Consider the following 25,232-nt stretch of genomic DNA (forward strand, 5'->3'; position numbering starts at 1 on the left):
ACTCAGGCTGGACCACAGGCCAGATATTTTTAGAGAGTGAGTAGTGCCCATGCTTATTTCCGCTGGGCTATAGAAGCCCCCAGCAGCGGAGGGCAGTTCAGACTGGGGCCTGGGCAGCGTTCCGAGAGGCAGCAGCAGTGCGGAGCGCCCTGCTCCGTCCCCACACAGGGAGGGGTGGGAGGAAAACAGAGCACAAGCCACCCCCAACGAGTCTGCAGCCTGAATTCCTTAAACACTGAGAAGAAGCACAACCACCACAATCAGCAGACTGCCGCCTTTCAGATGCAGTGAAGGTGGGTCTGACCATGGCTTTGAAGGAAGCATGTGTGTGCTGCGCGGGGAGGTGATCGAACGTGTCGTGTCATAACGGACACACTGAAGCACAGTGGGGTGATGGGAACAGCTAGAGGGGAGAGTCCGTGTGTTAGAAGTGAACGGTAGAGTTCCTCGCATTTTCAAAGTGCTGGATTCAGTCCAAGGAGAATTCATTTCAGGGTTCACCTCCCTCCGGCACAGATGGACCTGGGAAAACATGAGCGGGCCCTTGGACACACACACTTACATGTCCCGGAGTGTGCAGGTGGCAGGGAGAGGGGGATCTGAAGAGAGGCTGGTGGGAATTGGCCAGAACGGGCAGGCAGTCCCCAGAGTAGGCTCAAAGATCCAGGAGGAAAAGGGAAGACTGATCCACACTGGGAAGCATCTGGCAAGGTTCCAGAAAGCAGAAGGCAAAGAAAAGGTCTTTGGGGAGAATGCAGACTTCCCAGCGCCTGGACGGCCATCGGATTGACAGCCCTCACAGACCCAACAAGTGCCAGAGGAGAGCCTGGGTGTTTTCAGAGCCGTGAGGCGAAAAGGACCATCCGTCTGGGAGTTCATACCAACACGTACTGAAAGCAAAGGAAAGCTTTTTCAGGTGAAGATTGAGAAGATTTGTGACTGGCAATCTTCTCTGATTCATTCAGAGTTGTCCTTTAGAAAGAAGATCGTGAGCGCCTTGCAAGGCGCAGAGTATGGGACACAGCAGTGCGCGGAGAAACAGACGCCATGTCACAGGGTCAGTTCCATACGAACTGTTCAACTAAGGTTAAGCTGAACTTCGGTAATTAGACACCCCAAGTGTGCATGTGTGTCTTTTGAGGTTTGCTCTCTGTGTGGTTATATCATAGTATCATTTGAGGGTTTGCTCCATGAGCAGTTATATAATAAGACTCCCGTTGGGGAAGTAGAACATACAACGATTTGGGATTGTGTTAGAAAAAGTATACTTACTTATATATTTTAAAAACTGTATTTATTTGAGAGAGTGAGGGGGGTGCAGAGGGAGAGAGAATCTCAAGTGTGGAGCCCGACATGGGTCTCAATCTCCCAACCCTGAGATCATGACCTGAGCCAAACCCAAGAGTCACATTCTCAACCATCGGGACCACCCAGGTGCCCCCTTAGTTAACCCCTCAGTTATATATTTTAAAATCTTAGTTGCAACTGAAGTATTGACTGTAGTTATATGTGTATATAGTTTCTAATCTAACAAAAAAATATATGAGGGGATCTATATTTAACAAAAACAACCAATATCAATAGAAAAGGAAGAAAAGTGAGATGTGAAAAATAAAAAGGATGGCAAGCAGAAGTACAGGATATGATTGTCGGAGTAATTCTAAGCATTTCTATAACAGTATTAACAGTCCCAGATTCATAGAAATAAACAGAACTGTGCTCCCAACAGACTGTTGATTCTTTTCTAAAATCTGTGTAGCTTTTTAAAAAGGTGACCACATATGGGAAACTGCACTAAATTTTATTTTATATCTTAATTTATTTTTTTGCACTAAATTTTAAGCAATCTATTTCATGCAGGCCACGTTCTTTGGCCCAGTGTGATTAAATCAGAAATCAAGAGAAAAAGTTCAAAAGGTAAACATGTAAACATGTGTGGAAACTTTAAAAACACACCGTTTCCCCACTCGTGGATTACAGAGGAAGTCATAATGAAAGTACCAGTCATTTAGAATTGAGTGTACTAGAAATTGAGTGCTAGAATTTGTACTAGAATTGAGTGTACATTAGAAATATGAGTGTACTGCAGGTAAAAAATTGTATTAAGGTGTTTGGAACTCCATTTCTAATCTTGGCAGAAAAATGGAAATTAGGAGCATGACAAGTCAAGAGTGCTAAGGAATGTAGAGGAAGTATTTACAAAAATGGAGATCAGGGACGCCTAGGTGGCTCAGTTGGTTAAGCAGCTGCCTTTGGCTCAGGTCATGATCCCAGCGTCCTGGGATCGAGTCCCACATCAGGCTCTTTGCTCGGCGGGGAGCCTGCTTCTCCCTCTGCCTCTGCCTGCCATTCTGTCTGTCTGTGCTCACTCTCTCCCCCTCTCTCTCTCTGATAAATAAATAAAATCTTTAAAAAAAAAAAATGGAGATCAGAAATTATGGGAATGATGAGGAAACATCAAAAGGGGGAGCAAAACCAAAAGCCAGTCTTTTGTAAAATCTACCAAAACTGCAAGCCTCTGTCACAGACACTCAGGAGGAAGATGGGCGCACAGGGAAATCACGTGGAGAACACGTCAGGGAGTTCAAACAACAACACAAGAAAACCATGAGCATCCTTGTGAATGTGAAAATAGGAAGGAAATGTATAACTCACTGCAAAAGCATAAAAACAAAATGACCAGGGTGCTTGGGTGGCTCCGTCAGTTAAACGTCTGCCGTCAGCTCAGGTCATGATCCCAGGGTCCTGGGATCGAGCCTTATGTCGGGCTCCCTGCTCAGTGCAAAACCAGCTTCTCCCTCTCCCTCTGCCTTCCGCTCTGCGTCCTTGTCCTCTCTTTCTCTTTGTCAAATAAATAAAACCATGAGAGACTGTGGACCCTGAGAAACAAATGGAGGGTTTTGGAGGGGAGAGGGGTGGGGGGATGGGTGAGCCTGGTGGTGGGTATTAAGGAGGGCGCGTATTGCATGGAGCACTGGGTGTGGTGCATAAACGATGAATCTGGGAACACTGCATCAAAAACTAATGTTGTACTTTATGGTGACTAACATAACAAAATAAATAAATAAATAAATAAATAAAATCTTAAAAACAACAACAGCAAAAATCCAAAGTGGCATACCCAACGCTGGCAAGCATGTTGGAGCCACAGAAACTCTCATTCGCCGTCTGTGGGAATGGGGTGGTTTGGCAGTTTCTTAGAAAACTAAGCTTACTCTTACCATACGGTCCAAGCAGTTGCGCACCTTGGTATTTACCTGAAAGAGTTGAAAACGTACGTCCGCACAAAAGCCTATACAGGAGTGTGCATGGATTTACTCGTAATTGCCGGAAAGCTTGGAAGGCACCATAATGTCCTCCATTAGATGAATGGATGAATAAGTCGGTCCGTCCAGACAGTGCAGTATTACTCAGCGCTATGAAGAAAGGAGCTATCAGTCACAGAAAGGCAGGGAGGAAGCTGGGGTGCGTATTCCTGTGTGGAAGGAGCCGGTGTGGCTAGTCGACATGCGGTAGGATTCCAAGTCTGTGACGTTCTGGAAAAGGAAAAGCCGTGGAGACAGTCGGGAGGCCAGTGGTTGCCAGGGTGGCGGTGGGGAAACACGGCCAGGCAGAGCTGAGAGGAGTTAGGGCAGTGGCGGAAGTGTGTGTGATGTCGTAAGGATGGACGTATCTGTCCAAACCCGTGGGACGTTCAACCCTGCGGTCAGCTGTGGACTTTGGCTGGTTCTGATGTGTCAGCAGAGGGTCCTCCGTGGTAAAAAACAAACAAACAAACAAACAAACAAACAGCCGTTCTGGTAAGTGAAGTTGATCATGGGTGAGGCCATGCTTGTAGGAGGGCAGTGGGTTTGTGGGACATCCCCTTACCCTTCTCTGAATTTTGTCATAAACCTAAGATTGCTCCAAACAAATTCTAAAAACAAACAACAACAACAAAAGACCCTGATCTCCTTAGAAATAAAAGCTATCATGGAGATTATCTAAGGAAACCAAGACTGTTTTGCCTGTACAGTGCTTCTGGAATGTTCTGTGACATGACAGAATGGATAGCTCTGTGAGTGGTGTGGACAGCACTCAGAAGTTTCAGGTACAGAATTTGGAAGAAATAAGGAAGAAGAAAGAGAAAAGCAAAATGAACCATAATTTGACTCTTGGCAAAATACAAAATCTTAATAAAGAATTAACTCCGGCAGAACGGAGTCTGTATTCAGTACTGTTGCCTCAAGAGCGCTTTGGGTTTTGCATTGAATGTCACAAAACCTTGAAGGAGCAAATCATTGCTCTCTTTCCATGAGCTGTTAGAGAGGTAGGGAGCAGACCCTCCAATTGTCTTACAGTGCTCTGTAGCTCTGCTGGAGACGGACAGGACAAGAAGTCCACATACAGGCTGGGCGTATTTTACATTATCATACAACCCTGAAAACATTAATCAGATTTACCCTTTTGCCTTAAACATCAAACAAATGTTATTACCAGGTTGCGTTTATTATAATCATGGAAGGATGCTTTACCAACGTTAGATGGAGAAGACCTTGACACATTCAAAGATTTAAGGGGGAAAAGTGGTATCTTACCCGTGACCATAAGAATATATGCAATTCTGAACTTCTATAATACAGAACAAGTGATGAGAGCAAAACCCTGACTAAGCCAGTACTTTAGGGAACCTCTGCAACCTGTCCCAAGCTCATAGCATCCATCGTACACACAGGAGTAATATTAGTCGTGTCTGTGAAAATCACGGAATCACACCCAAGTGCCTGCTGTCACTAGAGGTCTTAGCCAGTGCAACAAAATGGTAAACAGAGAAACAGAAATGCAGACACTGAAGTAGAGAAATGAAATCTGTGCTTGTTTGCAAAGCACCCAGACAGAAAGTCAGCACTGACTCACAGACTTTTAAACTGAGTGAGTTCTTCAAGCTGGCAGATACAATATAATATCGACAGATAAAATGTAACAATTGGAGATAATCAGGAAGAGGAATGTAAAAAAAAATCCCACTGACAGCAGTCACAGAACCAGAAGGGAGCTAGGAGGACATGAACCTTGATGGCTTTGTAAGTTGCTGCTGAAGGACATAGACAAGATGTAAACAGTCATCCGTGATCCGTGATCATGGGAGAGTGATCATGGATCCGAAGCCTTAACTAGAGAAGATGCTGCATGTTACCAAATATGTCTTTAAATTTAGCGCATGTGGGGCCATGTTTTGCAGAGTTTTGGTATGACTTGTCATATGGCTTCGAACTTGATTTATTTCTAAGACTTCTCTCCACCCAGTGTGGGACTCGAACCCACAACCCTGAGATCAAGAGTTTCGTGCTCCACAGACTGAGCCAGCCTGGCGCCCCAGATAGCTCGTAACTTAAATGTGGACAAGTGATAACAAAGCTTCTTTAGGACCCATCGCATTTGGGAAAGTGTGTTAGTGATTCAAGGACGCATAGACCTAAGGACCAGAGTAGATGTGTCATAAAGAGCACTGTGCATTTTTGGAAACTCGGTTCAGCTCGGGGAAGTCCCAGCAGAGCAGGAAGGACCTATGGGCCCGGGTGGAGGGGGAGGTGGATCCGTGCCCCCAACCTGTCCTTCATCATCGATTTCAGGCCAATTCAGTCACTACAAGTAGAAAGGAGCATTTTTTTTTTTTTTAAAAACATAGTCTTGTAGGAATGAGTTGTGAGAATCTTTATACCCTGAGGCCAAGAAAGCATTTCCTAGTAAGACTCAACACCGCTGTGAAGGAACAACGATGTTTGAGGATACGACAGATAGACATCTGTGCAGGGAACAGCATTTCAGACACGGACTGGCCCACTCCAGCCTGGGAAAAAAATCACTGCAGTGCAATTAACACGTAGACTGTTAGTAGCCTCAGTTTATTTTTAAAACCCTCTGAATAAGAGACGATCGGATAGGAAACCTGGCAAAAGGCACGCCCAGGAAAGCGTACTGTGTGCGTTTGGACCCCGGACACTTGTGGCAGATGGGAAATGTGGCGCTAGAACCGGACCAGGCTGTGGCCGAGGCTCCAGGTCTGGGGTTGGGATAGGAAGGCGCAGCTCCCTCTGTCAGGTGTGTCCAAATCCCCCCTGCTCTTCTCTGCCTGTGGTGCCTCCAGCCCCAGGTCTGGACTGAGTGGGCTTGGGGGTGGGCCCTCCTCCCTGCCTCTCTGAGCCGCCCACCCCCCACCTTTACACCTGACACCAGGTTCAGCGCTCGGGTTTCTCCTTACAAGGTGCCCTGGGACCACAGGCCCGAATGTGACGGAGGTCCCAGTGCTGTCCTTTGCCTCCTGTAATCTGCAAGGCCCCCTCAGGTGCTCTGTTGAGAAGCCTGAAGGTTTGCACCACGTGTCTGATGGCAATGTGGCTGGCTCTTTGCAAGGGACCCGGGGTTGAAAACAAAAGACTCCCAGTGACTTTCCTTGACCTGTTCTTTCTCTCTGGCGGAGAGGATTTAGTGCTCGAGCGTTTATTAGCTTGTTCCGACGTAAGCAGCTTATTTTTGCGTGTCGGTAGCTGCACACGCTTCACATGTCTCCCTGCCCCCCCTGCAGGAAGGATTGCATTTTCCTTTAAAAGATGGTGGTTTTGTAATAGCTAGAATTGCTCTTGACAGTCTTTTGAAGATATGCTCCAGAAGCAGCTTGTTTAAAATGAGAAAAGACCAGGGGTGCCTGGGCAGCTCAGTCAGTGATGCAGCTGCCTTCTGCTCAGGTCGTGATCCCAGGGTCCTGGGATCGAGTCCCACGTTTTGCAGACATTGCCCACGGTGACCAGAGTCATATGCCCAATGACCCCAGGGCTCCCGTGGAGACTCCAGAGCCCAGCACTTGGCTTAGATCATCTGCCAAGTGGAAGAGACCAGAATTAGAAAAGAATGCCCGTAGAGGTGAAGTGGATTGGGAAAGGTGGTTTTGTTTTGTGTCTCCCCTGCAGGGAGCCTTGGCCAATGTCACTGATGTAGGGGATGGCCAGGCTCGGGGCCTGATATTCCTTGGCTCTTGTTTCTTCCAGTGGCAGCGCCCCAGGACTGTGGGCGACTGAGGAACGACGTCGTGGTTTAGAATCTTCAGTAGCAAATAACGGTCTCACAAAATTGCCAGGAAATACACTAATAGGACAATGGTAACTTGGAGTCCAGTGCTAAAACCTCCCGCGTGTCTCCTGTGTTTCCGCGGAGTTGTTAGAGCCACGGATCGGGAAACTGAGCCAGAGATGTTTGGTCACTTGCCCAGGAGTGACCCAGAGGTCACTCAGTGTAGAAGTGGAATCAAAGCCACGTCCATGCATCTTCACCTTTGGAGGTAATTTAGGGGAGCTTGTGGCCTGTCCCTGATCGCACAGGCTGTTCCATGTAAGTGTTCCTTGAGGGACCATATTTTCCCGTTCTTCTGACATCGTGCATTTCTCGAGCAGAGGAACCATGTCTAACCATGAAGGTTCTGCTCTAATGCCTTGTTCCTACTTGTATCTTATAGATTGTTATTTAAGGAATTGCTGAAAGCATGTGGTGTAGATGTACTTGTGGGTTCCAGAAAGGCCCCGAGTTCCCACCCCGACCCTCTCAAGTGGGAGGCTCTGGTAATTCCGGGCGACCAAGGGCCTTCCCTCCTCACGGCGGTGTTAGGAGCGTTGGAGGTGAGATAATGGAGGGTGAAGTCAGAACGTCAGCTAACTAGACTGTGGCTCGATTGTAGCTTTGGGACCCGGCTTGTGTCATGGTTCATTGGATGTCCGTGTTTTACTCTGTTATCCATGAGGACGTCGTCATTTCGCCCACTTTACGCACGCACATGTGCACACGTGCACACATGTAAAAGTAACTCTTGTTTTCTTAGTTTCTTGCCCTCACAGGGAAACGATGCTTTCCCCTCAAGAAAAGTTCTTTGTCTGACGTGTTCCGCGGAATCCTGAACAGTCACGAATATTGGCCCCTGGTTGGATATTGAAGCCAAAGTTGATTATGATTTTGATGGCTTCACCCTCCTGCCGTGCCTACCACCTTTCCTTAGGGCTGAGATGGCACAAAGCTAGGAGGAAAACCACATATAGTCCTTCACCCACAGAGTGACATCTTTCTGCCTTTTGGAAAAAGAAACGCATTCAGGCCACATCTAATGATCGCGTTTGCCCACAAACGGTGCTTAATGCTTCTTCTGCAGTATCCATTCAAGTGACGATATTGTAGACATTCCGAAAGGTGCGCCATGTTTCTCTGTCCTCTGTTTCTTACCTGTTCAGGTGACTTCCCTGTTAAAAAACAGGTTCTTCCCCTGCTAACCAGTAAGTTCAACTGCGCTGTGCAATGGGCACTCGTGTTCCTCTATTTGCAGGGGAGGAGACTGAGGCCCAGAGGTCAGAAGAGTCACCCAGATCATGCCCTGTGGAGTAGTAGAGCCGAGTTTGGCCCTGGCCGGTGGGCTCCCAATCCCCCCACCCCCATCCACTCTGCCTCTGGAGTTCGCTCTCCATCCTTCAGGGTCTGCTCATGCCTTCGGGTTCCTCCTACTCCTCGGGGTTTTTAATGCATCAAAATGAAATTTTAGAGGAAGGGGCTGAGTTTTCCTTGTGCTCAGAAATAGCCAGAAAGGTTGGACCCTGCAGCCCCCTCCCCTATCCTGGACTTGTGCTAGCGCCTTCCTTAGTACTCGGAAGAGTTTCTGTCTCTGTGAGGAAGACAGAACAAAAAGCCACGGAGGCATCTGCTCCCTCTGTGTTTCCCAGCAGCAAGTGAGCCGAGGACCTCCCCGTTCCCAGTTCCCCTTTGGCACTGAAACAGTGCACGTCACCGTCTGTGATCCCCAGGTCTCCACTCTTCCTTGCTTCCCTGATGCTCTGACAACTCACACCTCCCTGTTTCCTTCCAACAGCTCGTTGGAGCCCGTTAATGTTTCGTGCTTCCTTTGCTGTTGGGGTACTCACTGTTCATAGAGGGCTTTACCCCGCAAGTCCTGTGCTCTTCTGCGTGTTGGCTTTTCTTCCTCTGGCTCCTCAGCTTTCCTGTTTCTTACCTGCCCTTGACACACATCCGTTGCTTGTCTGGGCCACGGCAGGCTCGGGGACACAGCAGTGAGCAGTGAGGTTTTAATTTATTAGCCATAGAACACGTGGACCTTTGCATCCACCTGAAGAAGTATCAGTCCCTTTTTGGAAGCAGTGGGTGTGATCTAGGTATAATTCAGTATTAAGATCAGTGATGAAAGAGTATCCTTGGTTCTGAGCCAAAGGCAGACGCTTAACCGACTGAGGCACCCAGAAGTTTCCTCCTGAAAACTTCTTATACTTTGTTCTGTCTTATAGTTTGCCGAGTGCATGTCTGTCTGTCCCATTTCTTTCTAGGCTCCTTGAGTTGAGACCAGGGATCACGTTTTCATTTTTAATCTTCGGGGAAAAACAAACAAACTAAAAAGAATGTTGGCTTTTAAGGCTCACCGGGGTAGGAACTGAGGGTCCACCAGGAGCTCTGTGATGCCTGTGTTTTCACCTCTCTGAGCCCCAGTTTTCTAATCTGTGACATGTGCGTGATAGCACGTAGTTCATAGGTGTGGTGTGAGCATTGTAGAGCGATCCCAGCAAATGTTCCTGGGCTCCCCCCACGTACCCCCGCCCACGCGGTCTCTCTGAATTCCTCCTTGACCAGCACACAGGGCAGTGGACATAGCAGACAACGAAGGTGTGTCCTGTGGGATGCGGAATCAGACTCTGCCGAGGGCTAAGTGTCTGCTCCTTGGAGATGCGAGCAGGGTGTCCATGGCTGGAGAAGCGTACCCTACTTCTCAACTTCCATCTGCAAATGGAGCTCTTCCCGGTGCGGAGCCTGGCTTCCTACCAAGCCCCAGTCTTCCTGTGCAGTGTCTCTGGGCAACACCATGCGGAGCAAGGGGGACTTAGGATCTATGAAGCCGTGTCTTCTCCTAGGAGGTACAGCTGCATCCACAGTGGGGCGGGGAAGCCAGAGAGACTGTGGCCTGGAGGAAGAGGTGCTTTCAGAGGGAGAGAGATTTCTCATGGTGGGGATGCCCCAAAGGGAGCGGGGTGTTGGCCACTCTTCCAGGATGGGGACAGAATTTCATTCTTCTGTCCTCTCTGTGACCTCAGGGATGACCCGGTAGGCGCCACAGGGTCAGGGAGGCTCACGCGGGCACAGCGTTGGCCTGCTGGGTAACGCTTCCTGCACCATCCCCATGCCTGGACATGTGTCCTCCCTTGTTGGAATTAGTCCGGCACTTATCCACCTAGTGGCTTCCGTGTCACCTGCCTGGTGGGCCTTTTTCCAAGGAACTACAGGATCGGAGGCTTGGCGGACACCAGAGGGTTTTGGAATGCTGCCTGGCTGGCTTTCTAGAAGACTCAGCAGCTGGATTGATGGAGGCTGCTGACTCTGTTGTTTAGGTCTTCAGCTCTTACCGAGCACCTGTTGTGTGCCAGGTGTGAGGTTAGACAGTGAAGCAAAAGAGACAGAACATGAAGGTCCTAGTCTTCCAGAAACTCAAGTTTAGTGAGGGGGGGGGGGGGAAGAAAGTTAAATGTAAGAAGGAGGCAACATATCCAATTCTGGAGGCGGACAGATTTGGATTGGACTCTGCATCCCCATGTCTGGGGAGCTGAGTGGCTCTGCCTTGGTATCTTCAGCTGAAATCTGGAAAATACCTACTCGACTGGTTTGGTAAGAGGGTGAGGAACAGCCTGGGCTGTGAGGTACCTGGCCCAGGACCTGGTGCTTTCTAGGAGCTCAGGAAATGGGAGCTTATGCTTATCAGCATCATCAGTAGAGATCAGACCCGTGGCCTCCCCCTTCCTGTGCACACCCAGCCTGGGAGATCGCTGCTTCTCCTGCGGCATTCATCAGAGCAGACCACTTCATTTCTCTTAATTGAAAAATAATTACCGTAGGAATAATAAGCCTTTGGTTAGGATCGTCCTCCCTTCCCTGACCCAGCTCCAAGGAGTCAGTTGCAGAATGAATCTGGAAGCTGTTTTCACAAACCAAAGCTGCCCTGTCACTCCCGTTCCTTATTCATCGAGTTGGAGAGGGATATGGGATCCAGATTCCCAGACCCCACCGGCCCCATCCAGAGTGTCCTGTCTTTCCAGTGAAACCCTGTTTCCCCCAACATCCTGGAAAGGCAGCTCCTCTCTCCTGGGCATTTCAGTTCTGGGAGCTGTGCCATTTCTTGGAGTCGCGTGGTATGTTCCCCTGGAATGACTTTCCCCATCCTAAGGCCTTGGAAATCGGGCTCTTCTTAGAGCTGAATGCCCTGTAGTTGACAGTCTTGCCTGTAAGCAGAGATCTCGGTTTAAAACTCTCCTCTTCTGGGGCACCTGGGTGGCTCAGTTGGTTAAGCCACAGCTTTCTGCTCAGGTCACGATCCCGTCGTCCCAGAATCGAGTCCCACATCAGGCTCCAGCTCCACAGGAGTCTGTTTCTCCCTCTGACCTTCTCCCCTCTCATGCTCTCTCTCTGTCTCTCTCTCTCAAATAAGTAAATAAAATCCTTAAACAAAAGAAAACAAAACCTCTCCTCTTCTGCCAGGAGTGAGCATAACCATTCGAGGAGCATGTCTGGCCTCTGGGACACTCTTCTGCTGTGGCCCCTCCATCAGCTGTGCTCTTCTGACGGCACAGACTGCGCCCCGTGCTGCTGTCTGTCACTTCTCGCTTCTCCCTGTCCTCTCTTGGAAGATGCTCAGTCCTGGGCGGGATTCCTTCCCGCTGGCCGGAGGTCTGGCACTTGCTTTCTCCACGATGTCTCCTCTGCTGGTCTCTCCCTCACTGGCCACTGCCTGGGAGCAGGTTCAGGGTCCCCAGTGGAGGTAGTCAGATGTCATCGCCTCCCTTGCTACTTTGATTCCCTGGGGGAATCCTTTCTCAAAGCAGCTTGGAGGGACATGGTTACGTTCAGGTGACGAGCACCCTGTTTTGTTAACATCTGCATTTCCAGTACCTGGAATGATGGCAGGTATGTAGTTGGTGCCCAGTAAATGTTTGTCAAATGAGTGAATTTTACGCTTAGGGAGTTAAATTCATGGAAACCGAGCATTCATGTTGAACGAGGTATTAAGGACTCCCCAGTGTCTAATTTACCTCAAAACTTTGCCTTTTTTGAGAGGGCAGTGCTAGGGATGGGTGGACTTTGGGACTGTGACCTGGATTCTTCCTCTTCAAGTCCAGTGTTCTTGGACTAATGGTTTTAGGATTGATGGCAAGTGAGAACCTTCCAGAATGACCAGCTGTTTACATAGTTATGTGCGCCCAGCATCTGCCTGCTTCATGATGTAATGGAAGAATGGGGGGTCCGGACCAGAGGTCTGGAGAAGAAACACGGTAAACTGTGAAAGAGAAAGACACAATTAATTCTGTCTTTTTTGAGTGATATTTTGTGGCCCTGGTTCTGTCCCCCCGCCCCCCCCCCCGCCCAGTTGTTTTCTAATAGTACAAATTGCACTCCTAAGTCGCTGCTTTTTTCCATAATGTGTTGCTGAGGTCCTTGGTCCTTGCAGGGTGAGATGTAACTTCTGCGGAGTGGGAAACTCTTTTCCTGTGCTGTATGTTCCCACGCTCAGAACACCTCAATCCTAACAGGCCTTCAGCGTTGTCTGGGTGCTTCGTGCACCCGTGAGGCAGGACACAGGCCAAGATAGAAGGCAAGTTTGCAGTCTGTCTGGGTGGTCCTCCCCGAACATGGGATTCCGGTTCTTGAGTTTCAGCGAACAGAGTCACTGAGCGAAACGAGTGGCTTCCCCTTTTTACAGGTGGTGTTGCCAGGGTTGGGGGGCGGGGAGAGGAATGGAATGATTTGACACTTCTCTAAAACATGGATTCAACTCGTGAATCTCACTGAAATCAAAGTCCGCTGATAGCGATTAATCATTATCTTAACTTTTTTGCTTGTTTGCTTTGGTGGTAGAGGTGTATGTTGCCTGGCCACGGGGATATCTGCCTTTGGTTGGGGGATCTGCCCCAGACTTGTGGCTTATCCTTCCCCCTGAGGATTGCAGTGTTTCAGGTATCCCATGGCCCCAGTGGTGAGAAGGGGGAATCTGTCAGGGCGGGGACACAGGGCCCAGCCTCCCTCCCTGAGAGCCCCTGCGGGCAGCATCCTGGGCCCGTTCTAGCCCTGGCTGGGAGCTGCTCTGGGGATATTTGGGAAGAGCTCTTGGCACAGCTGGAAGGCATCTTGGGCTCTCTGTGTTTCTGTAGGTTCTGTCCACTTATGGTTCAGCTTTGCACAAGCCGTCCTAAAATGCACACATGAATACTGGTGGTTTGGGACACCTTCCTTGTCCCATAATCCATAGGATTGGTGGAGAAGTGTACATATTTGTACCAAAATCTAACGCTTATTAGGAAGTGGGGTCCATGTTTAGTGCAACTTAGGAAATGAGCAGCCTAGTCCTGGACCTTCCCAAGCCAGTCTTCCTGGGGTTACCAGATGAGTCACTTAGGAAGTCAGCCCCAGGCATCCCTGTGTCACCCCTCCTCCACCCCCCAGCCTCCATGGCCTGGAGATGTCCCAGTTCTTGTTTTGGCTCCTGACTCGGTCCTGGCACCCATTTCTCAGATGGAATATTTCTCTTCTGGAAGATACCCTTGACTCCTCTCCATAGCTAGACCCCTATCCCCACTGGTGGCCTTGGGCCCCATTCTGCATCAGCCCCCAGCAGCCCACCCCTGTGCTGGTCACCAGGAGTGTTGTCCACACTGTCTCCTTGGCCCCAGGTGTGGAGGAAGCTGCATGTGAGCAGGCACGCTGGCGCCATGGGGGGTGGCCCGGGCTGGAGGACTGCCAGACACGTGACCATCATGGCAGGGTGGCATGGCCGAGGGCGCCCTCGTGAGAGCAAACACTTTGACCCTCCTGAAGGAAAGAGTGTCAGTGGTTCTCACTGGGGCGTTTCTGCCAGCAGCTGTGGGACCTTGACCCCACCGACCATCAGAGTGTCTCACTGCTAGATGTTAAATGTAAGGGTTATGGTACCTGTCATTACTTTGCAGATTAACATTGTCAGCGATGTGACACGGAGGGGCACGTGATAAGCCCTTGGTAATTGGGGCATTAGTGGTGACAACCACTAATCTGCACGTGGACACAAGCTCAGAAGTCAGGCCCCCGGCGAGGCCGCTGGGTCACCATGTGACACACTGAATTGCCACTTCTTTGGGCCTCGCTTTGCCTAGCCGTGAGGTGTGAAATGGGCGCCTCTTAATTCCTGAGACCCTCTGGAGGTCTTCAGCTTTCCGTGGGATGGCAAGGAGAAGTTGTGCGTACGCGCTAGAGCTCTGCAGCAGAGGCTGCCGCACCTGTAGATTGTTCAGGATCGTCCCCGACCCCACCGTGCTTTTGGGGACCCAGGACCGTGCTCCATCGCGCCCAGCATGGGAGCAGGAAGACCAGTGCTCAGTGATTCCTGGGCTTGAAGCTGCAGCAGGTGTACTGGGAAGGACAGGGAGCGGGGTGAGCTGCCACGGGCTGCGAGGGCACAACGTATTTCCAGTGTTTGCCTTCAAGGTTCGACGGATCCCGTGAACTTGAATATGGTAGCCACCAGCCAGTCTTTCGAGTCCCTCCTGGGTAGCAGTGTGTGCACACAGCCGGGGGCTAATAAGTGTGGGAGACTTTCAGTCACGGACTACTTCCTGGTGTCAGGGTTTTGGGATTGTGGGACTTGTCCGTGAGGGACTTAGGATGTCAGCCACTCCATCCTGAGTTACTGATCCTTCTCCATCCGTGGCTAACGTGGGTGCATTCAGGGAACGTGCTTGAGGCCTGGTGTGGGGAGTCTGCGTAGATCCGCCCAGTGATAACCAGAGCCTAGAGGCCACAAAAAGGATAGGCAGGGCTCCTTTTCAGATGTGCATGTATGGTTGTAATGCAACACACACACACACACACACACACACACACAGCCAGCTTGTGTGATATGCATATTCTCAATTCACAGACACTGACCACGTCACTTGCCATTGTCTGGGGGAGGTGGGTGGAGAGAAGATCACCATGTCCCACAAAGGTTGGAAAGCGAAGTTTCTCTTCTCCTGTCTATTTCTTTCTTTTTTTTTTTTTTTAAGATTTTATTTATTTGTTAGAGAGAGAGAGAGAGCAAGCACAGGCAAAGTGGTAGGCAGAGGCAGAGGGAGAAGCAGGCTACCTGCCAAGCAAGAAGCCCGATGTGGGACTCAATCCCAGGACGTTGGGATCATGACCTGAGCTGAAGGCAGCCGCTTAACCAACTGAGCCACCCAGGTGTCCCTCCTGTCTATTTCTTGTTTCAAATCCTACCTGCCTGTAGTAACCACTGAAATAAAGCTTTGTGGGATGTATTTTATTTTTTTAGATGATAGGAATTGAAAGTTGCCCTTGTATTTGGAGCTGTGGTCAGGCAATCTCTGCTGTTAGGTTTCCTGAATATCTCTATCATGAATACAGCAGAGGCCCACTCTCTCTCCAGGATAACACCTGATTTCCTTCTGCTGCTTATTACTTAAGCCCAGCGGTGCCAATTAAAGATTAAATACTTGTGGCAGGAATCTGTGCGAGTAGAAGATTAATTGGTGTGCAAAAGGTATGTCAGTAGAATGTTGAGTTCTGTCCGCACGAGGTTCGAATGGTTCAGAGGTCATCCAACATAACTTGCCAAGGGAGCATGGTTTAGATAGAAAACGCCGTTGCAGGCTGGACCTCTCCTTCCTGTACAGGTAGAAACATAGAAGAACATGGGCCTTGGGCCACCTGGGTGGCTGAGTGGGTTGGGCCTCTGCCTTCGGCTCAGGTCATGATCTCAGAGTCTGGGGTTCAAGCCCCGCATCGGGCTCTCAGCTCAGCAGGGAGCCTGCTTTCTCCTCTCTCTCTGCCTGCTGATCTGCCTACTTGTGATGTCTATCTGTCAAATAAATAAGTAAAATCTTAAAAACAAAACAAAACAAAACAAAACATTGGCCTTTAGGTGGGTGTTAGGGACTTCTCAGCCCTAGCACTGTGTGTAAAGAAAGTTTTCTTCTTCTCTGTGCTGACTCCACACCTCCATACCCCAGATGCGCAGGCTTTCTTCCCCCATCAGGCATTCTCTGACATCCCGCCGGATGTGCCCTATGGCGCGTGGTTCCATCCTGATGCGACCTGCTTAGTTCAGTCATTGACTAGAGCAGCCCGTGGAACTAGTTACAGTACTGGTTTGTTATAAATGATGCAGCTTGAGGACAGTCAGGTGGCAAAGAGGCATTGAGCAAGGCATGGGAAGGTGTTCAGGACTTCTGTGGGGGGTCACACCACCTTCCCAGCGCCTCTCTGTGTCCGCCTACCTAGAGGCTCTGCAAACCTTGTGGGTCTGCATTTTCGATGTGGGTGCTTCACCCCGTAGGCATGATGGCTTAAATCTGATGAACTCGACGTCCAGCCCCTGTCTCTTGTTCCCTGAGGTCAGGGAGTGGGGCTGATCCTCCCAACCCTCCCGTCCCACTGTTGGTCCCCTCGGCAACCAGCGCCCATCCTGTGGTTATCTGATGGCTTCCCCTAAAGCACCTGATTGATATCAACTCACGTGTGGTTGAAAGGGGCTTCAAGGGACACCTGGATGGCCCGGTTAGCGTCTGTCTTCGGCTCAGGTCATGATCCCAGGGTCCTGGGATGGAGTCCTGCCTCAGGCTCCCTGCTCAGCAGGAAGTCGTCTTCTCCCTCTCCCTCCCCCACTGCCCCTGCTTGTGCTCACTCTCTCTTTCTCTGTCAAATAAATAAAACCTTAAAAAAAAAAAAAAAAAAAAAAAAAGAAGAAGAAGGAAAGGGGCTTGTAATGAATAAGAGAATTTCTATCACAAAAGATGATCCTCTCGCCTTTGTGAAAGCTCGGGAGCTATTTCAGGAGCCACGAAAGACCAAATATTAGAACAAAAAATGCTCCCATTGCTGTTACGGCTTAGGAAATCATAGGGCTCTTAGGAGCCCTGTGCCAGCATCATGAAGGAGGCCAAGATCTCTGTTTTCTGTTCTGTCCAACCTCACCAGTGCCATCGAGGTTTTTCTTTTTTTTCTTGCTCTTAATAATCTGTCACCGTCTGGGGTTTTCGCATCTAAGCAAGGGTGCTGGGCTTATGCTTAGGAGCATCCCTTCTGTATGAAAATGGGAGGAGGCCGGGAGACGGTGTGCAGTAACAGGTGCTCACATGGGTCTGGGGAGCACAGACAGGCCGTACAAGAATCCTCAGCACGTCGGGCAAGTAGCATTTCTGTGAGGGACCACATAGTTCAGCGTCCTCTTTCCTATTCCAGAGGTTCAAGAGGACACTGTGTGGTGACTTGGGCCCAGCAGGGTGCAATGAGGGGGTTCGGGTGGGGTGAGAAGGGGGAGCCTCATCTCCAACTCATGTTGGCCTCTGCGCCTGCAGTCAGCCAGTGAGCCCCTGGCCTCGTCCTGGCTTGGTTTATGGAAGATGCGTGCCCCAAGTCATCCTCGGGGAGCCAGACGCCAGCTTGTTTCACCAAGTTTAGATCTATTTTAGAAGTGAAGCAGCCTCCGTTCGCTTATGGCACGGAGGCCAGAGGCACATGGGAGCTGGAGATCAGATGAGTCCCCAAATATTTGGGACAAAAGTCAGCATCCAGTGTGGGACTTGGTTATTTGAGGAGGCAAAAAAACTATTAATAACTTGATTTACAGCCGTGTTGTTTGACCTATATCTGCTGCACGTACGTCCTCAGGAGCCCGTGTGACGAAATCGTGTACGTGGAGTTGTTTTCCCTTCCCCTCTGCGTGCCTGCCAGGGCTGCCGTCTCAGGGAGGTATTTTGGCGTGAGGGCTGCACTGATTAGACACTTTATCTTAGCACTCATTTCCAGAAGCATCTGCCTCGTTTGTGCCCAGTGTTTGCTTCTCCGCGGAGGGGCCCTCACGGGCGCGTGGTGATCCCCACAGGGAAGGCGTAGGGCTGGCCACACCACGGGACGTGCAGAATGCGAGCCACTCCAAGCGTTTCTGCAAGAACTGACCGTCACCTCAGTAAGGTCTTGGTGACTTCCGTAATAATCGTAGTATAGCACTTTTTTTTTCTTTTTTAAGATTTTATTTTTTTTTGAGAGACATGCAGAGAGAGGGGAGAAGCAGGCTCCTCACTGAGCAAGGACTTGCGGGGCTCTATCCCAGGACCCTGAGATCACGACCTGAGCCGAAGGCAGAGGCTTAACCCGCTGAGCCACCCAGGTGCCCCCTCCCCCGGTGATTCTATAATCTAAACAGATGAAATCCTAATTGAGCCACAGAAATTTGAAAGTTTGTCAAAGAATGGGATTTTTTTTTTTTTCTCCTGAGTAGGATATTTTAGATTCTTGAAAAGGTTTCGATTTTGCTCTAAGAGCTGTGGAAAATACACAGAGTTGTTGACATGGCGGTATGACGGTTGGATTGGATTCAGGAAAATTACAGCCTGCTCCCCGCGTGTGACCAGAGTCCCCTAGCTTTGTCTAACGCCCGCGCTTCTAAATGTGCCAGGATGTCTGTCAGTAATGCACCTCAGAAGAGGGAAAGCACGTTGGGGACACACCTTGCTTCGACCCTCTGGGGTTTTTATACTTCGCCGTCACACTGACTCTGAGGAGTGTCAGAATGATGTTATGTTCCCAAAAGCATAGTGGTCCTGACTGCAGAGAGCGGTGACCCAGAGCGGTGACCCAGCGGTGACCCTGGCCGGCCCCAAAAAGGAGCAGAAGGGCAGGACGGAAGACACCACTGCCAGGGGCTTCCATAGGGGAAAGATAACTCCAGTGAAAACCCACCTGGGTGGGGGGCGGTCAGCACATCGCATTTTCTCAGAAGAAACGTGTCAGACAGTGAGCCTGTATCTTGGGGGCACGGAAGTGGAAGCAGTGGTCGGTGTGTTCTGCTGGATTTTCTCCGGGTTTTGAGGACGTGTGAACTGCAGCTGGGAAGAGCCTACTGGGCCACGGTGCCCCTCAGCCACCCTGCCCATGGCATCCAGGGGCCTGACCCGAGGCCGACTCGGGCTTCACCCCTCACCAGCTCTTAAAGGGTCCATTAAGGGAGAAATGCTTGTGTTGTTCATGGGATGAGTTAGGCTTGTTTGTGTTATGGAGCTCAAATCAGGAAGCTATTATGTGGCAGCTAAATAAGAGTATAGGACACATTCTAGAACTTTCTGGAAGCCCCAGACTTGTGAGCTGCAGTGTGACTCGTACTTGTTCTCAAAGGTGAGTACCGTGAGCTGTCAGTGAACACACAGCTGAGGGGGGGTCCCCCATGTGGTGGCCACTCTCTTCTCCTGGCCCCTGCTCCTTGGCTTACAGATGAGGACAGGAGACAGGAGGACAAGGACCCTCCAGGGGTCCGGATTTTCCGTGAGCCCCACTTGTCCCACTCACCTCCCTGCCCCCGAACTCTGAGCAAGACTGCTGCCTGCTGACTCTGGAGTTCTCCTTTGTGATCGATTAAGTATTGATCACACGGTAACGATGAATTATTAATTAAGTACCTTTGTCCTTTTACTGTCTGGCCACTGGATTAATCTTCGACACTCCGTAACCCAAGCTAAGGCAGCACCTTTCCCCCTCTCATACACACCCCTAGACGTGTGGGGCCCTGCTCGCAGGTTTCAGGTCGGGATGTGGGATCGGATCCACACTGCATGTCCCTGACCGCTCCACTCAGACAGCTCTCGCTGGTCTTGCTTCCTGCTATCTCAGAAGCATCGGCTTCTCTCTTGTCAGTCCAGCTGTTGGTCCATCTGAAGCTTACTGTGTGGAGCACCCGTGTCCAGGCCTTCCTCAGATCCCTGCCCTAGCACAGTTGGAAGGTAAGAAGCCGAGGATCTGTGGCTTTTCAGCTTCTGCCTGGTCTTCCTATAGCTGTTCTCCACCCCAGCCCAACCCCAGCCGGCTGCACGCCCTCCCTGGCTGTAGCCTTGGGGCGCTCTGCACCCCCAGACCCCGTGCCCCTTTGGCATCTGTGCCAGACATCCTCCCTCAGGAAGTTTTGTCGCTGTTCAGCTCTGCTCTGTCTTCTTGGGCCCTTTTCCCTAATGAGTGGGGAAGCCGAAGCAAAGGCATAAATTTTTAAAGAAAGAAAGGCGAATTCCAGGACTGGATGAAACTGACATCTCTCTGTAATGCACAGGGGGTCCTGCAACAGGTGGGGGGGGGAGGCATGGGGGCAGGTTCCAGAAAGGTCTGTGAGCTCATGCATAGAGCATACACCTGGTAGCTGCAAAGACTGTTTTCAGATTCAGGGTTTGCTCTTTGCACTTGTGTGTGATCACAGGCAAAGCGCTCAACCCCATGGGTCCGTTACTCAGCTGGTATACCAGCTCGTGGTCCCCCATGTATATTGTGTCGTAAGGCGTCCGAGAAGCAGGTGTACCGAGTTACAGCTACCTGTGCTTACCTCACGAGGGGCTCTGTTATGGTGCAAGGTGACAAACAGCTTCCTCCTGTCACCCCCGCCCCCCGCATGCAGCTCCACTGCGAACCCCATGTCGGGCTTGTGGGGTGAGAGGTAGAAAGCTGAGCCTTGTGTCATGGGTGTGGAGCCCATAGGGTTCCAGGAGCGGGGCCGGGATGGACATGTTCCTGGTGGGTGACCTTTCTGCTCTGCCTTCCTGCCCGTAGGGGCTTGGGCCCCGGCTTGGCGGGGGTTGCGCTGTCTTGAGCCCTGAGCCCGTGGTGCTCAGTGGGCGTCACTTACAGAAGCAGGTAGGCCTGTGGCTGATCCGGCTTGCAAAGCACCGTGGTAGGGTAAGGCGGGTCTCGTTCATGTTGGCCATGTTGGGCCAAGTGGCAGAGCTGAAAACACACTGAAGGGGGTGGTGCTGTTGGGTTGCAGTGGGTTACATATAAAGAGAACCTACCTCGGAGCAGCTTCAGCTTGCGACTGGGGGGACTGTGCTTTACGGAGCTCCTTGCCGCGCCAGGCTGCTTGGAGCCTGGGTCCCATCCCCAGGCTCTGTCTCTACCCCCTACCCCAGCTGCTCCCACATCTCCGAGTTTGCTGGCTTATCCACTCCTCCCTCCATGGTGTATAGTGAGGACTCTCCAGAGAAACAGAATCGATGGGATGTGCATGGGTATATGGGTGAGGGGGTTTAAGGAACTGGCTCACGTGATTGTGGAGATGCATGTCCAAAGTCATCGGGTCAGCCAGCAGGCTGGGGACCCAGGGAAGAGTTGTAGTTCAAGTCTGGGGGTAGAATTCTTCTGTCCTCAGGGACTATAGTCTTTTTCTCTTAAACTTTTCTTCTCTTCAACTGATCAGATGAGGCCCACCCACATTAGAGAGCAGTCTTACTCAAAGCTTACTGATTTAAATGTTACTCCAATCTAAAAAATACTTCATAGAGGGGGGCCGGGGTGGTACAGTTAAGCATCTGACTTTGTTTTCCCCTCAGCTCATGGTCTCAACGTCTTGAGATCAAGCCCTGCATTCTGCTCTTTGCTCAGTGGGGAGTCTGCCTTTTTTTTTTTTTTTTTTTTTTTTTAGATTTTATTTATTTATTTGACAGAGAGAGAGCACAAGTAAGCAGAGCAGCAGGCAGAGGAAGAGAGAGAAGCAGCCTCTCCGCTGAGCTGGAAGCCCGATGCAGGGCTCGATCCCAAGACCCTGGAACCATGGCCTGAGCTGAAGGCAGCTGCTTAACCAACTGAGCCATGCAGGCACCCCAGGGAGTCTGCTTAAAACTCTCTCTGCTCCTCTCCACTGTGTGCTCTCTCTCTCAAAATGAATAGATCTTTAAAAAACAAAAATGGGGTGCCTGGGTGGCTCAGTGGGTTAAGCCTCTGCCTTCGGCTCTGGTCATGATCCCAGAGACCTGGGATCAAGCCCCGCATTGGGCTCTCTGCTCAGCGGGGAGCCTGCTTCCTCCTCTCTCTCTCTGCCTGCCTCTCTGCCTAGTTGTGATTTCTGTCTTTCAAATAAATAAAATCTTTAAAAACAAAAAAACAAAAACAAAAACAAAAAAACCTTCACAGAAGCATCTAGAATCATACTTGACCAAATACCTGTGTCCCAGCCAAGCTCACATGTCCAAGTTCCCATCAGAGTGTCTGGAGCACATCTCCTTCTGTTTTCTGTCCTTCCCTTTGACATTCTCTGAGCTTCTGTCTGCGTCAGGCCTTCTCTGCAAAGACCACGCTCCCCCATCTGTCAGACCCAATGAGGGCAGAGGAGGGCACCTGGAGGTTAGCAGGTGCATGCGCCATTGGCCTCCCCCTGTGAGCCCGTCTGCGTGGCGTGGGCCTCCCGGAGCCCTGAGCAGGCCAAGGCCCTTGTCCATGTTGGGTGTCATTCAGCTCCTATGTCTCCCACCTCTAGAATTTTGGGGAAGGGAGAAGTCCTGATCTACCTGGTTAGGGCTCGACGTCCGTCTGTGGTCTGGCCAGCTGAGGCCGGAGCAGTGGGGTCATGCTGTGTGGCCCGTCCACAGCGAGGGGCCTGTGAGCCAGGCAGAGACTCCAAAGCTGGGTCCTCTCAGCGCAGACCATAGAGACGCGGCTGGATGTTGGCTCCGCGGTGCTCAGGGAATGTCAGCAAATACCAATTCGCGTACTATGTACGGTTCCTTCTGGGATGCACAAGCTCAGTCCCGCTCCGTGCCTTCGCTGGGTCGTGTGGGCCTGTGTGAGCATTGGGAGCTGATCCCCAAGGTGCCCGTGTGCCTGTCACCCCCACTGCCGCCGCTAACGTCCTGCTCTGTTCTGTTTTCTCGCGGTTGGCTCATACGCCCAGAGGATGACGTAGACCTGGAAGCCCTGGTGAACGATGTGAACGCGTCACTGGAGAGTTTGTACCCATCCTGTAGCATGCAGTCAGAGACGGCGCCTCTGCTCCAGAATGGCCAGCACGCCCGCAGCCAGCCGCCGCCCTCAGGAACAAGGTCCCTGCAGACGCCGCGTTCCCAGCCTATGCACATCCTCGCCGTCAGGTGGGACCCGGGGCTTGGAGGGGCTTGTCTCTGGGGACGGGGATGCGACATGGCTCTCTGCACTGTCCCTACATTAATTTTCTTCATCCAGCTTGGCCCCATGGGCTTGGACCTGGTACCCGCTTTGGTTTGGATAACATCCATGGAGCACCTGCTCTGTGCGGGGGGAGGGAAATCCTCGTAAGAGAATGCTTTGGAAATAAGGAAGGAAGGACCCAGGCTGGTCTGTTGGGGGCTCGAGGGCCTTACTGCCCATAGTGGGGTCTGGGAGCCTGGAGGACGGGCATCCCGCGGGGGGTTCACTGCAGGAGACACAGCTTCTGGAAATTCGGGGCTGGCAGGCAGGGCTTCTGGGAAGCAGAGGGGTGTTCCTTGCAGGTGGCACATCTCTGATTTGGGTATTGGTGGGTGAGTAGGAGCTGGGGTAGATATGGGGAAGGATATTTTGTGAGTGGAAGGGATGATCCCTGTTGTCTCAGGTGGCCGATTTGCTCCCCTTCCTTGGCGGACTGATACTCTCTTGTACGTACTGTGTTTATCCATTCGTGCGCTGACGGGCGACGCAGGCAGCATGCTGAGTAACCAGGCCTGCCACAGGAGGACAGATGCCACGGGATTGCACGTAGGGGATGTATCTCTGAGAAGCAGAGAGTGGGAGTGGTGGGGGCTAGGTCCAGAGGGGAGGTTCCCCTTTCTACAAAGGGAACGGGTCCAGGGGATCTCCTGCAGCACAGAGCCCACACGGCCCAGTACCGTGGTGTGGTGTAGACTGAGAACCTGTCTGAAAGGGAGAGGCTTCCAGGATCGCAGCAGAGAGCAGGGAGGGCGCGTCCTGTCCGCAGGCTGTGGGTGTGTCCGGCAGGCGACCCTGGTGATGGGTCACACCGCGTGCTCATATCACACCCAGTCGTCCTGCTTTCCAACTGCCGATCACACCTCCACGCAGGGGGGTAGACAAAAGATGACCCTGACAGGTGGGGCCGCCTTCTGAAGGCCTCTGTGAGTGGTTCGAGGGGCAAGACGGGGAAAGATTTGAAGAGGCGAGCCAGGAGGTTGGGTTAGTGTTTCTCCGCAGATCGTCCTGGCAGCCTGGTTCACAGGGCGGGGGTGGGGTGCAGGTGTTGGCCGGTTAGGGCCCAGCTGACTTGGAGGCTGTTTCAGGGACCAGCCTAGAGATGCTGGTGTCCCAAAGCGGATACAGAGGGACACAGATGGGAGGTGTCAGCACCTAACTTCGGGGGGCGGTGGGGGACGGCCTGAGCGGTGAGCGTGCCCCTGCCCTGTCTCGAGGGTGTGGCCCGAGCAGCCAGCGCCACAGCTGCTGGGAACGGGGTGCTGAAGGTATCACGGGCCTTCTAGGGGGAGAGATTGTGAAACCGAGCAGAGAAGCTCTCTGGGGCTGCTGCCTGGTCCCTGTGGGCCCTGGAGGTTTTCGGGTGAGGATGGGGGGATGGGAATGGGCGACAGAGCAATGCCTCCCTGGGCTTTCTAGTGCGAGGCTGGTGTTGCCCTCTGTCTTGGGCCTTGGTCAGGCTGGGGCGCTCGTGGCTGCTATCTTCCTTGGCACTGCATCTTCCAGGGATCTCGCTTCCTGTGCTTGGGGGTGAAGGGGTGGGGTCCTCTCTGCTTTGAGAACCTTGCATAAGGCTCTTTTTTTTTTTTTTTTTAAGATTTTATTTATTTGACAGAGAGAAAGAGAGATCACAAGCAGGCAGAGAGGCAGGCAGAGAGAGGGGGGGAAGCAGGCTCCCTGCTGAACAGGGAGCCCGATGCGGGGCTCGATCCCAGGACCCCGGGATCACGACCCGAGTCAAAGACAGAGGCTTAGCTCACTGAGCCATCCAGGCACCTTATATAAGGCTCTTTCTGGTCTGACATCCCTAGGGTTCTGCGGACAGGCTACCCTCTCGCCCAAGGCAGTCTGCTCTGTCTCAGGCCAGCAGAGTCAGCACAGAGCTGTCTGTAGGGGTGGTCGCCTACCCCTCGGCCCTTGGCCTTTCCCTGCCTCTCGCTCCTGGTGTTTTCATCCCACTCTGCTTTCTGGGGCATCACCCCGTGTTCTTGGCCCCTGTGCAGTCAGTCTGTGAAGAGACGCACTTTGCTCCTGTGCACTTCTCTGGGTGTGGGTCTGTCAGTCACGTGTCCAGAGAAGCCTGGAGTAGGGAGCCCCTGGGAAGGACAGTCACAGCCCGCACAGCGGTTGCACCCGGAGCTGAGTCAGGGCAGAGGATGGACAAGGAGGCCCAGGCCCCTGAGTGGCCTGGAGCCCTTGAGCCTAAAGTTTGGGCCACATTCTGCCCTGAG

At 51.6% G+C, this 25,232-nt stretch overlaps 1 protein-coding gene across 4 annotated transcripts in view; it reads left to right on the top strand.

The window, feature by feature from the left end:
* GRB10 (growth factor receptor bound protein 10) overlaps window positions 1-25,232 on the top strand; it is a 178,095-nt gene that overhangs the window by 87,024 nt on the left and 65,839 nt on the right. For all 4 annotated transcript variants that reach the window (XM_044245689.1, XM_044245691.1, XM_044245690.1 and 1 more), the window contains one exon: window positions 22,733-22,928. In XM_044245689.1, coding sequence (XP_044101624.1) covers window positions 22,733-22,928 — 196 coding nt within the window. The remainder of the gene's footprint in view (window positions 1-22,732; window positions 22,929-25,232) is intronic.

Source organism: Neovison vison, chromosome 4 (genome assembly GCF_020171115.1).
Source record: "Neovison vison isolate M4711 chromosome 4, ASM_NN_V1, whole genome shotgun sequence".
NCBI classification, from domain to species: Eukaryota; Metazoa; Chordata; class Mammalia; order Carnivora; family Mustelidae; genus Neogale; species Neogale vison.